General features: G+C 31.1%; 1 protein-coding gene and 1 long non-coding RNA gene across 2 annotated transcripts; both read right to left on the reverse strand.

Moving 5' to 3' along the window:
- Positions 28-5,158, reverse strand: LOC18587163 (nudix hydrolase 16, mitochondrial). The gene is made up of 4 exons (XM_018128623.1): positions 4,738-5,158; positions 2,786-2,897; positions 1,819-1,902; positions 28-547 (listed from the first exon to the last, which is right to left on the reverse strand). The coding sequence occupies exons 1-4, from the start codon at positions 4,806-4,808 to the stop codon at positions 305-307; spliced, it is 510 nt and encodes a 169-aa protein (XP_017984112.1). The 5' UTR covers positions 4,809-5,158; the 3' UTR covers positions 28-304.
- Positions 7,140-9,087, reverse strand: LOC108663763. Its single transcript, XR_001929776.1, has 3 exons — positions 8,993-9,087; positions 8,143-8,211; positions 7,140-7,276 (listed from the first exon to the last, which is right to left on the reverse strand). It is a non-coding gene; the product is annotated as an uncharacterized LOC108663763 (long non-coding RNA).

Raw genomic sequence — 14,208 nt, forward strand, 5'->3', positions numbered from 1 at the left:
TTGAACTGGAGTAACATCCAAGAGGGGTTAGCAAAACAGATTGCATAATGACAATTTGGACTACCCTCTGAATTAAAATGCATCAGAGGTCAGCAACATAACACCCATAAACAAACCCAATGAAATAAGAAACAGTAACTATGTAATCACAAGCACCAATGTCTACTACTTTAAAAAAAAAAAAAAGGAAAAAAGGCAAAAGGGCCAGACACAAAGCAGGCACATGATTTGCTAGTGAGTCTGCATTGCTAACTTTTGCTTCATGCACACTCATTAAGTTAATTTTGATTGGGGAACCCTGCACTCAATCTCTTTGTGCAAGCCACACACAGAAGCCATCCTCTAAGGCCTCTTTCATCCATGCATGCCTGCAACTCTGAACTGCTTCCGGTATGGTTAGCCAACTTCTTGTGCGGGTGCTCTGCTCTGGCCACGAATCTAACTCCTCCTTGACAAACAAAGCAAACATTGCAGCTCTACATAAACCTTCTGGGCTGAATTCATCTTGATGGGTTTTGCTCTTAAAATGATAATATCCAATGAAATCCTGAACCCATTAACAAAGAAAAAAGTTATTCCCCCTGAGCTGTCTGAATATCAATGGCTAAAGGCAACGGATGACTAATCCCAACCTTAGATTACAGCATGCAATAAAAAAACAATAGTAAATAATTATTCAGAGACTATTATATTGCAGAGCTAGAAAATAGCACATGTTACTGGAAACTTAGTGCTAATAAATACCAATCATTATGCACAGTGTGCACACGCCAAAGCAGGTATAGAAGAACATTCAGTTCAATGTGTCGGGTTTTTTGACTATTGGACTTGTAGGATCAAAGAAGCAACTAATTTCTTATAGCATCAGAGGAGAATGCTGAAAAGATAAGGAGCACTCCATCAAAAAATGAACATGAGAACTGTAGAATTAGATTCAACTGGACAAAACAACAAAAGGTTCAATAATGAGAAAAAAAAAAGGAAGTGCAGCATCTTCATCCAGCCTTCATGATGACTAGTTGCTTGATACTATTAAAAAATATAACTGTTTCTCTGGCAGTATAAACTTACTGATCCACGGTCATTAGCTCATCACTTTTAAAGACTACCTGGTGCCTGGAATGCTAATTTCATCTGCATTTGCTATTTCCTGGAGTCTTAAGATTTGAGCATAAGCAAATTTTATATACAACTCTGAAAAAGTGAAAAAACTGTACATCAAGAAACTAAGAGTACAAGATTTAACAAATATAATGTGTTAGCTGTCATTAAATAACACTTTTATTGCTTTGTCTAACCTTTTCTTGCTCTTCTCTCCCCAACCCCCACTCTATCTCCCCATTTCCTCCTCGACCACCCAAACCCAGGTTAGCCAATGAATTTCATTTAGGAAAATCAATGAATCACTAAAGGACTATTTTGAGGTTAAATGTTCCCACCAATGTGCTTGATGTAGTTAATCTTCCTAAACTGCACATTTTACTAGGCCAGCACAGTTCCAAGCTGGGAATTGGGATTTGGGAGTAATGTAAGACATGCTTATAGAAAAGGTGATCCTTTCTACCAGCAGCATAATTACAATGTACTTGCTCTTGCAGTTGCAAGATGCTGCTGTCAGAATGCTGCCAATCTTACTCCAAAAGATTGATGATGACAGTATCGACAATGGTAATAAAAGCTAACTTTATGAATGCTATGCAGAGATCTATGCTAATAACTTCAAAAATATCAAGAAATGGACTAATATTAGAAAATCTGCAACAGGTTTCAGAAGCTCAAAGGAAATGCATAAATTAAAGAGAGGAAGAATATTTTCACCATTAAATCCCCCTTGACTCCAGCTTCTTCAATAGCTTCCCTCACTGCAGCCTCCTCAACTGTTTCATCATTCTCCCAGCCTCCCTAAAATCAGAGGGCAAAAAAACCAAAAGAACTAGTTAGACTCTAGAACTCCTCTTTTCTTCTCAGTAAAATCACATCAGAATCAGAGCAAAGGATGTTTCTCAACAATTTCTATGAGCAATTTACCCCTCAGTGAGTAAATTCTTTTGCTAAACTTGAATACAGCATTCCAGTTCAACAAAAATTGGAATATGTCCTAAGTACCCCACCCAATAAAAGACTACTAATCTGTTGCTATCAAAGTGCATCCTAGGGTTCTACTAAATATCCAAGAGACAAGTGCAAAAGAGCATCCTGCTAACCAAAATAGTAGAAGGAGCATACTTATCATCCTTCCAGCTATATCAAAAACTGTTACAAGTATTATCCCTAAAGCCTGCCTGAAAGTGATCAACTGATGAGATCAATACTTTCCAAAGTTTCATAAATTGACCCAACAGTGAATTCCTCTATCCCTTACATCAGAGCTCTCTTCGATCAGGTTTGTAGCTCTAGTAGGCAAAGAAGCTACCGAACATGACAAAGTGTTAAGTGAGAAGTCATCTCACAAGTACTCTGCCTAATTTGTAGTTAATGTCAATCACAATATTTGAATGTTGGACACTAGATAAATTAGTTAAAAACTGCAAGAAACAAGAACTGGGAGTTAAAGGCTAACATGAGTATTCCAGAATGCAATTCAAAATTAATGGCCATTGCAACATAACTATATACCTGCACTTTTATGTAACTTTTAGATGTTTATTCCTCTCAATAGTAATCTATTTAAGGGGACCAATAAATGCAACTGTATTCTACAGCAGAATGGACAGCAACAGCTTAGCAATAGTAGGTAAGTAAAGACAACAGAAAGTACATGTTGAAACCAAAAACAACTTCGTACCTTTGGAAACAAAAGACCTGGTCCACTAGTTGAGTTAATCATCAGTACCTCAACTACCTTTTCAGAATTTACATCTGTCTCATCTGAGCTTCTATATCTAAATGGAATACACCTGTCAAGAGTGAACAGTGGCTTTAGCACATGGAGATCAGTTCTAAACAGAATTTTCACAAAACTTCGAAGTGACAGCAAGTGTTCCCATAAGTCAAAGCCTATTAGATAACATTCAGAATGAAACAGTTTAATCTCAAATCAAAAGAGCTGGAAAGGAGAAAAAGAAAAGAATGATAATCTAACATGATCCAGGCATGGAATAAACAACAGTCCAATCACAACATTACCACCAAACTTGAGTAAAAAGGCCACAAGCAGAGAGGAATCTCATAAAGTAGCATCTAGAATAGCATTTATCATCAATAGTGAAGGGTGTCCTACCCCCAGTATCATCAATACTTCCAACATAAACGCTGCATAACTTTCACTGTTAACCATAGTAATATGGATTAAGCGTGATAAACAAATACCAAAGAATATGCTAGGAAATTTTCTCTCTGAGAACATTCTTCATTATCTTCCATAGTTCCCTTCTTTCTTCTCTCTTTTGTATTTTATAAAAAGAAGAAAAGAAAAGAAAAACAAAAACAAAACCAATGAAAGAGTCTTTACAACGTAATATAACTGCTTGCGCATCTGAGAACAGAATCAATATCAATTATCAGACCAATAGCCAATCTTATACAACATAATAAATTAAGAAATTTCATTTGCATACTAAATCTAGTAAAGAGTCTCGTGATCTCTGTTCGCCATAGCTTACATCAGCCAAAACTCAAACCCAATGCTAAATTGATATGCTATGGATTCATGAATTTTCAATGTCTCTAGACTAGCTCCAAGAGAAAATATCATTTCTTAAACCAGTGTCACATGTTCCAAACTCTCCAACTACCAAATATACTGAAATCCACAAGGAATTCTCTTTAAATCTTTGTTCCAAAAACTCAAGGCAATGTAGAGAAGAAATTCTATCCATATCTTTCAGATTGTAGCTAAGAAGAAAGAGTGTCACCTACTTCCAATCCAATAAACATTATCATCCACTTAGTGGGACAATGTTGACATTTCTCTTAGAATTAAAAAACAGACACAAAACCCACCAACCAATCCCCAAGTTTCAAATAAGGAAAATCCAAACAGAACATACCTACTTTCAACCTTCATCACCAAAATTAAAAAAAAAACGATTTCAAACTTAGAAAGTGCCACTTGTATACAAATGCAAAACAGAACATAAAAAATTCATATACACAAAAAGAATAACATACCCATTTGCCATCTTCATGCCAAGAATATAATAAACCATTCAAACATGAAATACACCATTCTTTATAAACAAAAGCAAAAAATACCCATTTTCCATCTTCATCTCAAAAATCTAATAAATCTTTCAAACCTTAAATGCACCATTTGATCTCAGAATGTTGTAAACCATTCAAACCTTAAAATTCACATTCACATGTAAACAGAAAACCATAGATTCAAGTAAAAAAACATAAGAACCACCATTCCAACCTTAAAGTGTCACCATTCATAATTTTATATACCAACACAACCAATACATAGACAGGATACACACCAAAAACAAAACATACCATTCAGAACTTAAAATGTACCATTCATAAACACCAAAATAAAACACACCCATTTCATCTTCAATCCAGGAATGCATGACTCACAAATGCCAGAAAACAAAAATACTCATTTTCTCTCTTCATCCTAATAATGCAACAAAGCAACCCCACCATTGACACAGATATAAAAACACCACAAAAAACCACACAAATTCAACCAAAAACTGATCAACCAAAATTCTCACAAACCAACATGCACACACATTTTCCACACCTACATTACACACATTACATATACAAACAATCAGAACAAAAACATACCCAGCGACAAGGCGACAACCGGCCTCGTACCTTTGCTGAAGCCGACCTGTACGGGCCACCAAATCCGACATAATGTTATTCAAAATTCTCAAAAAAAAAATTTTTCTTTTTATTTTTACTTTTCAAAGCTCAAATTCTCCAAATTTAACAAAAGCGATCATCTTTCTCATTCAGAGGCCTCCTTGGTAGTTTTTTTGGGTCTACAACAATGCTCTTGCTTGTACCGGATTATGGTTCATCCATCGCTGCTGGTACAGGCTTTGACGGTGATGATCAATGCCACGAAACATCATCCAATGGCTGTGATTTTCTCGTCTTTTTTTTTAATTTTAATTTTGACCTTTTTGTTAGGGTTGAGTGTTTTTATTTTGGGTTGCAATGAATAAAGAGAAAAATGTTCAGTTTGGGAAAGAAGAAAGAAAGAAGGAAACAAAGAGAGAGAAAAGGGGCCCTAAAGTGATGCGCTAAGAGCGGATCGGACGATGGGGGTGGTCAAACTCACGTGAGCTCGTCAATGTGTGGGCCCGATTATTTTAGTTTCATTTTTTATGCTATTATTTTTTATTTTACTAGAATAAAAAAACTCTTATACTTATTTTTTATTTAATTAAATCTATGATTAAATTATCTATGTTAATTATTAATTAAAATGTTAATTGTTGAATTTAGCGTTATAAATTAAGTTATATAAAATGTCAAAAAAAGTTATAATTATAGATATAAATTTAAAAATATATATGTCTTTTTATTATTTTATAAAATTCTTTTATGAGAAGAAAAACCATTGTTTGTCTGTACATAATTTATTTTCTTTCAAAATACAATTTTTTTATATATACTTTTCTATTAATGCCCGTATGATAAAATTTGTTTTGGTATCTTTTACATCACATGGTAAAATTTAATACATGTCATCCACTTGACATGGCAATCTTATCTCAATTATTAAAAAAGATTAACAATGTTAATCTATATGGTATTTTCCATCAAATCAAAGTATTGTTGATTCTTAATAAATGTTATAAGAATTAATTGATTAGGATGAGAGAATATGGACTTAAATAAGAAAATTAATTAAGTGTAAGGATTTATTTTATATTTTAACCATTTTTTTGAAGTATGAGTGTAAAAAAGTATATTTGATTAAATATGAAAACAATAAAATGTAATGTTAAGTAAACTACACTTTTTCTTTTCCACCAAAGTAATTTTTTTATAGGAAATGATTATTTTTAAACCAAATTAAAAAATTAATCATTCAATAAAAAAAGAGTTTTTGTTTAGGTAAATTCATGTAAATTATTGGATTTTAACATGTTACAATTCAAACATTTAAATTTCAAAACTAATGGTTTAATTTAAAATTTTCATGCACTTTGATTGAGAAAGGATATAGCAAAGAAAAAAAATTTAAAGCCTAATTTTGTCTTTTTACTTTAATAGTTGAAATAGAAGTAAAGAGAAAAAATGTAAAGAAAGAGAAAAGAAGAAAGGTTAAGAGGAAATGAATAAAAAGAATGAATACGAACTTTTAGAACTTGAATTAATAGATCAGTTTACTGATAAACTGATTCATTGTTTGTTTCTTGATAGGATTAAATTTAAGGATCAAAATCCATTAATTTTAAAAATCAACTATGTGTATTGCAAATCAACTTAAAGTTATTTCAGTGACATATAAGATAAAAGGCACTTGTATATATCATGCCATTTGTGTACATTAAAATCAAATATAGATATTACGACCATTTGTATATATATTATGATCATTTAATCAAATCATGACCATTTGTATATATCTTGACCATTTATTCTAAGAAATTGCATTATAAAGAAATATTGTTTTGGTTATAAATTTTCATTCTTTTTAAATTGTAAGGCTTGATTTGATTGATAGAAGTTAAAAGAGAAAGCAGAGGATTTATGTCACGATCCGGTACTCTCTTCGAGCTTGTGACAACCGTCGTGATGTCCCGATATACATATTTTACCCGAAGTGTCAACCGAAACCTCGCAAGGCTCTAGCATCAGTTCTCCGCCTCCCCTGTGAGCAACAGTTACTAAATATCATATTTTAAAGAAATATATATTATTTTCAAATCAAAGATAATCAAAAAGTAATTTCTACTGCACAGGGGTATTTTGGTCATTCTACCCAAAAATTTCAAAACCTGCTAAAAATATAATATATAAATGAAAAATATACATTTCATATGTAAAAATAAATTTAGGTATCTAAATCATCCATTTAAAGTAGAATTATAGCTAATCAACTACATAAAAAATATTAAATAAAATATTCCATTTTCATATAAAACAATATTTATAAAATTCTACGTAAACAGTTAATGAAAAGTAATAACAAAATAAATTCGTATATGTAACAGCACATTGCATTAAGGTATACAAAAATATTCTACAATGACATGTGAGCTCCAAAATAACAAAAATAAACAAGACTGTAGACCTATGATTTCTGAGGGTGCAAATCCAAAAGCAAACCCTCGACAAAATTAACTGTCTACAGACTGCGCTGAACCTGAAATGGGTGAAAAAAAGGGGGGTGAGTTTTTATAAATCCAGTGAGTAAGCAAAGTTCATTTATAACATATAAAACCGAGTAAATAGAGATAATTAAAACTTCTCATCATAATATGATTCATAACCTTAAAACTCATTTCAACCCATATAAAACAGTTACATTTCATAAAAAATTTCAACAAGGCTTACGACTCTCTTAAAAATTTGGCTCGTGCCAAAACTTGTACTCAGTGACACCTTGCGCGGAGCATCCAACTGAGTCCGTTAAGGCTGTTAAAATAACATATTCACATAAAACATGTTTTTGCATTTAAAAACACAGTCGTTCCTTGACATTGGCTGAGTTTCACCCTCACGTGGTGGTTCGGCATAAAGTGAACTCTAAACTATCTTAAGAGATACCCTCCGACCTCTCATACTAAGGTAAAATATAACGGGGTTTACCGTACCCCTTTAATAGGCAAGTCCACGGAAACCCGCCCACTGCAATAAGCTAATCACTTACCCCACCAAATCAATAAAAAATTTTGACAGCATGATATGGCTAATATGATATTACCCAGCCTATCAAGGTAAAACAAAACAGTTCATATATTCTACACAAACACAAATCCAGCCATTCATACCATCACATTGTCATAAGCTATCAATTCAAACCATATATCAAACATGAGTATATAGTCTCCACTTACTCAATTTCCAAAACCAGTATTCAATTTCAAAACAAGTTATAAATCTCATTTCGTTTAACCAACACTTCAATTTTAAAACATAATAATTTATCATTTAAACTCATTATTCTTTAAAACATAAAAACGAATAGAAACAACTTTAGATAGTTAAGATGATCGTATGTTTACTCACAATAATGGGAGTACTCCTACTCCTGGTCCTCGGGTACGATATCCTTAACCTTACTAAAGGGCTCACCACCTATACATAATGCATAACAAGTAATTCAATATATTTGTGTCAAACTGTTATAAAACTATTTCAGGCTCTTTATGAATGTATGAAATTGAATGAGAAATGCTCGCATAATCACTTAAAGATGGTGTTCTACGTAGGTTCAATTGTTGTTGGATTGAAATAGTATTCGACTTAACTCGCACTATACACTGTTTAATTAACCAAAACATCCAATTCAACTCCAAATAAATTCATTGCACTTTTGGTACTCCAAATACACCCAAAGTACCTTAATGAACTTGATTGTGACTTAAATGATCACATCCAAAACTCATTCCGATTTCGAACTAACGTGCTAATCAGTGTCAACACAGTGCAATAAATCCGTATATATCATTAGAAATCAAATTCAAGTCCATTTACCATGATTTTCTCGTTGTCGTTCAAGTCGTTTACTAAAGGCACTATACTTTTCGATAACCATTGTCGATATCCGACATCGTAAATCATTAAATACGAGCTAAATAATATGAAATATGACAAAATTCATCTTCAAAATATTTCCTATACAATTCGGCCAATTAGGGTTTGATGAAGAACATGTTTTCTTGCTTGTTTTCATACCGAATATCACAAAACACTAAAAACACTTAGATAGCCTGAAATCTATCAAAAACCATCATCAAAACCTTCCCCCCTTGATTCGACCACCATGCTTCTATCATGAAAACTTGAGTTTCAACCATAGAAAATGAAAAAGAAAGCATGGGTAAGGTAGATCTTAAGCTAAATCATGAAATCTTACCTCAGATCGCTTCATTTTTCGAAAATCGATGAATTTCTCTTGAATTTTCTTCCTCAAGGTTTGTTTCTATTCTTTTTCCCTTTTTCTTTGGCTTACACGGCATGAAAGAGTGAATTGGGAAAGGTTTATGCTGGTTCACAAAGAAAATTATAAAAGAATTCAAGCTTGACACGTGTCGACGTGTGATTGGTTCATGGTTAAAACTTAACTATTAAGCATTTTCTTACCACCGCATATAATACATTAATTATCCAAGGTATAAAAATGATAATAGGTGAAATTCATGGGCTTGACAAGTGTCATGATGATGTAAAATTTTAAAAATTCCAATTACGTCCTCGTGGACACGTAAAATGATCGTTTTGCCCTTATGTTTGAAAAATGTCAGAATTGAAATTTTTCACTTCTCAAATTCAAATTATGTTCCAACTAGTCAAACTTGATAAAAAAATCTCGTCCAACATTTCAATTTTTACCCTCGTGTGACAAAATGACCATTTTGCCCCTACGTCATGAAAATTCCCGATTGGATTCCAAATTAATCCTCGAACTCCAAATCACCATTTTAAGACATTCTAAGGTTCAATAACTCTCAAATACATCTCAAAATCTCTATTTGGACTAGTTCAAGGCTTTAATCGACTTAATTGTACCACTAAGTACAATACCGGCTTTTAACAATTTTTTGAGGCATCCAAGTATGCAGACATGCTATCAAGTACATAAATGACATGGCAAGTATATTATAGAGCTGGGCTTGACAATTTAATGCTAAATTATGGCGACTAAGAGCTAGGTTTACGAACCTTTTGTGCTATCACAATGAAAAAATGTCCCTTGTTATTGTATGTATGGCACAAAAAACTTGGTTTTATTATACATGATATAGGACATGAATTAATGCATATTGAATTCTTATAACAATAGTAACAAGAACATGTTATATATGAATTGAGAGAACAATAATAAGTAAGATCAAACTATTACATGGCCTCAGGTGTTGCATATGTAACAAGTTAACCCATCATAGCTTGAGTTGAATCAACCAATCGACCAAGAAACTTTGCATTTTCAACATATCATTACTGTTTGTCAGAACTTGGACCATCTCTTAGAATATCTTTGAATTTGTGATATTGTTGGTGTGATACTGTTGCTGCAGGATGCGTAATACAGAAGAGAAGTTGTGATCCTGATTTAGTCAAATGGGAGTTTACAAAGAGGTTACCTAGATGGGGGTTTACAAAGAGGTTGGAGAGGAAGGATTTGTGGTTGAGTTTAGAATGAGGTTGGAGAGGAAGGATTTTTGTTATTGGTTGTGAACGTAGCCGTTGAAATACAACGGTTGAATGTTAGGGTAAAGTGGGAGGCATGACACTGCCTCTTCTTCTATTTGTAATATTTATTGATTTCATTCTTTATTAAAAAAATGAAACTCATCAAAATTCTTTATGTTTATACTTAATATCTATTCTTAGTTTCTTGACAGAGTTAAATTTAAGGATAAAAAAATATGTATATTGCAAGTCAACTAAAATTTCTTTTAATAATAGGATCAAGTAACTCGAATATAGTTGTTCCAATCACTTATATATATAATGGCCATATGTATATATCTTGATCATCTATTGAGACTACATATAAGAAATGTTAACATTTTGTTCTTTTTAAATTGGTTTTATTTGATTGAGGGAAAGGGAAAAGAAGAGGAACATAATTTAATTATAATAATTAAAAGTGTTGAAATTATATTAACTCTCTTGCACCTAAGCATTTAGCTTATTGATTGGTGCATGATCCCTTTATTTAAAAAGTTCGAATCCCTTATCTTCAATTATAAAAAATATATATTAACTCTGTTTTTTAAAAATTAGAGTTTAACTTTCAAATTTAATATCCTGTTCTAACTTTTTCTAACCATTCTAAGTGATTTTTCTTTCTTTTTTTTTTGTTTGTAAGACTTTTTAAACCAATTTTCTATTGTTTGTTTTATGTCCATATACTAAACTCATAACTAAGAGATAATTAGGACATCATTTCCTATTTCTATTTTATTTTATTACAACAAATGTTGATCAAATTAGAAATGATCATATGTCACCATATCGTTAATTAATGCAGTTATATGCGGTAAATTTTCTCATATGTTTAAAATCAAATTTTGTTTTTAATCTTTGAAATTTCTTATTAATNATATTATTGTTAGTCAAATTATTAATGATATGTCATTAATATATTTAAATAATAAAACTATTAAATTATTTGTTATGTTTAAATAAATATCATATTACAAGGAATATAATTGCTATTATATATATATATATATATATATATATATATATATATTCTGATTTAGTTGATAACGCATGTTGGGAAAAAATTGTTGTTGCATTTGAGGGTGGCTACAATTTGTAGATCACTATAGCACACTGCGTTTATGCTTTGTGTATCGACCTTAGTATCTTGTTGAGTAATGCAATTATTGAAGGTGATCTCTCTTTAACCTCATTGAAGTTGATATTGAGATAATACAAAAGGTAATTAAGATATTGAATTTTCTGATGATCCATTATGATTTTTAATTTGTAAAATTGAAATAAATCCTTGTAATTCATTATTTTTTTTCTTTTTATTTTGAGCATATGTTATATAATCATCCTAACCTTCAAAATATATGTTTAATCTCTATTTAATGTTTAATTGCAAGATTACATCAAAAATCAAGTTAAGACGATAAATTTGATTATTATTTCTTAAATTTATAATTCAGTAGATTGACTTTACAATAAAATAATAATTTGCATCCAAATTGGATTAAAAAAACTGACTAACTCTTGAATGTTCCTTTAAAAGATAACCCATTAATATTTAAATTAAGACATTAGCAAATTCCAAATTCCATAAAGACTGATAAAAGGTTGTCGGTTGTTGGTCTTTGCTTTTTGTTATTTGCATTGAACCTATTAAAAGGTTGCAAAGAGCTACAGCAAATGATGGAAAAGTAAAGTCATGATTGATATTAAAATTGAATAAATGATTATAATGCAATGCTGATTTTATCATAATTGTGCTATTAGCATGGTATTCATTACTCCTGGTTTATCTTTCATATTCAAGTAAATATCAAGTAGTTACTTGTTCATCTATTTCATTCATTGCATCACTTACAGAAAGGTATGTCTCTTTACCATAAAAACTGAGGTATTTCATTCATTTCATATTCAAGTAACTACTTTATATTCCATCTACATACAGCTGAGGTATGTTCTATAAAAAATGCTTTGAAATTGTTTTATAAATCATGGGTAGAGACACTTGATTGTATGGTTTGATTCCAAGACTGCAATCTCTTAGGTGTAGATTCCACTGAAGAGACGATAGAAATGCTAGAAAATATTTCAGTATATTGACTTGTTATGTGAAGCAATAAGGGGAGTGACTTTCCATCATGTCTTCAGGGAAGGAAACTAGTGTGCGGATCAACTAGCAATGTAGACATTATTTCTGAAGTACATTGATTACCTTGTCTTTCATTTTTATTTGGTCTAATTAGATCTTATATATTATTTTATTTCCTATTTTTTTTATTGTTTGGACTTTTCCAGTTTTCTGGACCATTGCCTAGGATAGTATTTGCAACTTTTATATCAAGAAAAATAATTTCCAAAAGCAGGGGGAGCCAATTTTCAAAGAAAAACCCTCAGAGCTGGATTTCAAAGAAACCTTAAGAGAAAAAGGAAAAACCCTTGACCTAACAGCCGTTAGCCACAGAAAAAATATAGCAAAAAAAATACCAAAAAATAAAAGAGGACGGAAGCTTGAAAAAGATAATAAATCGTTTGGTTCTTGGGATTTTGAGGGAGAAGCCTCTGGATCTAGGATAGTTTCGCAAGTTTAGGTGGTTTAGGCTCATGCTAGGGGCTCATCTTTCGGTTTCTAGCTGAGGTATAATGGAGAAGAGATCCAAATCAACTGACAAGGATCTTCGTGGTAGTGATGGTTTCGTTTGGTGGTAGAGGTTGCGGTTTGGAGAGAAGAAGGGAGGCTAAAAAAGAGAGAGAGAGGAGAAAGGACAAGGTCAAACGGGAGTTGAAGAAGAAAGGAGGAAAGGCGGCTAGGAGAGTAAAAAATTCTGAAAACAGAATATAGGGTTTCAATTGAGGAATAGATATAAACAAAGAAACGACGTCTTTATACAGGAATAGATATTAGTTATGTTACTTAATAAAGCAAATGAATAATGAGTTAATGCAAAAAAAAAAAGTGATGATAATATATGTGTGTGTGTGTTATACAGGAATAGAATATTAGCTCGGGATGCAAGAAGTCACAGACCCGAGTTAATCTTCTTAAGCGAGAGATTAAATTAAAACTCCACCAGTACGACGAAAGGGTTTTAGTTTTAAATCTTAATATTCTAATCCAAATAATACCTTAAATTGGTAAATATATATATATATATATATATATATATAGGAAATCGTTAACTAATAATAGAAACATAAGATATTGTATCCAAAAATAAAATAAAGAAGAAGCGAAATAAAGCATAAAATATTTATTACTCTAAGAAATTATAAAGTATACGATACTTGAAATAAATTATTTAGATTATACCAATGATGGGATGTTCATTTGAAATGCGAGAAATCACAATTTTAAATGAATTTTTTTAAGTTAAGCATTATGATTAAGACCCCACCAGTATGATGGGAAAATCTTAATTTTGATTTCTGATGTTTTTGATTCTAAATAAATAAAAATTATATATATTCAATTGGTCAAGATATAAAAAAATATAATAATAAATTTAAGAGAACAAATGACTAATATTTACTTAAGGTGCTAAAAGATAAATATAGAATTGTGGAAAGTAATAATACTCACGATAACAAATAAAGAAAGAGTAATAAAATATTCAATAATGGTAAATTCATAATAATAAATACATTTAAAATATAAAAGGTAAATATTTAGTTACAAAAAAATAGATTTATAAGGGTCATTAAAAAAAGAATAGGATAGATAATAAAAAAAAGGAAGAAGATGAATTAAAAAATATATACGTAAACAATAATAACTATGAAATAAGATATCTTACTTAAAGGATATAGAATTTGGGTAAAAGAGACTCTATACAGTAAAGTAGATAGATACCCAAATAAAATAAAAAAATATAATTCATAATATACATGCCTACAAAGAAAAAAAATAAA

This window comes from Theobroma cacao, chromosome 10 (genome assembly GCF_000208745.1).
Source record: "Theobroma cacao cultivar B97-61/B2 chromosome 10, Criollo_cocoa_genome_V2, whole genome shotgun sequence".
NCBI lineage: Eukaryota > Viridiplantae > Streptophyta > Magnoliopsida > Malvales > Malvaceae > Theobroma > Theobroma cacao.

Bases quoted from the DNA above. Each gene is read 5' to 3' on its own strand.
- LOC18587163 (XM_018128623.1), bottom strand. From the start codon at position 4,808: ATGTCGGATTTGGTGGCCCGTACAGGTCGGCTTCAGCAAAGGTACGAG. The intron at 1,903-2,785 runs GTACGAAGTTGT...CTCTGATTTTAG, and splicing joins CAGGTCTTTTGTTTCCAAAG to GGAGGCTGGGAGAATGATGA. The intron at 548-1,818 runs GTGAAAATATTC...TAATGGGTTCAG, and splicing joins GAGTCAAGGGGGATTTAATG to GATTTCATTGGATATTATCA.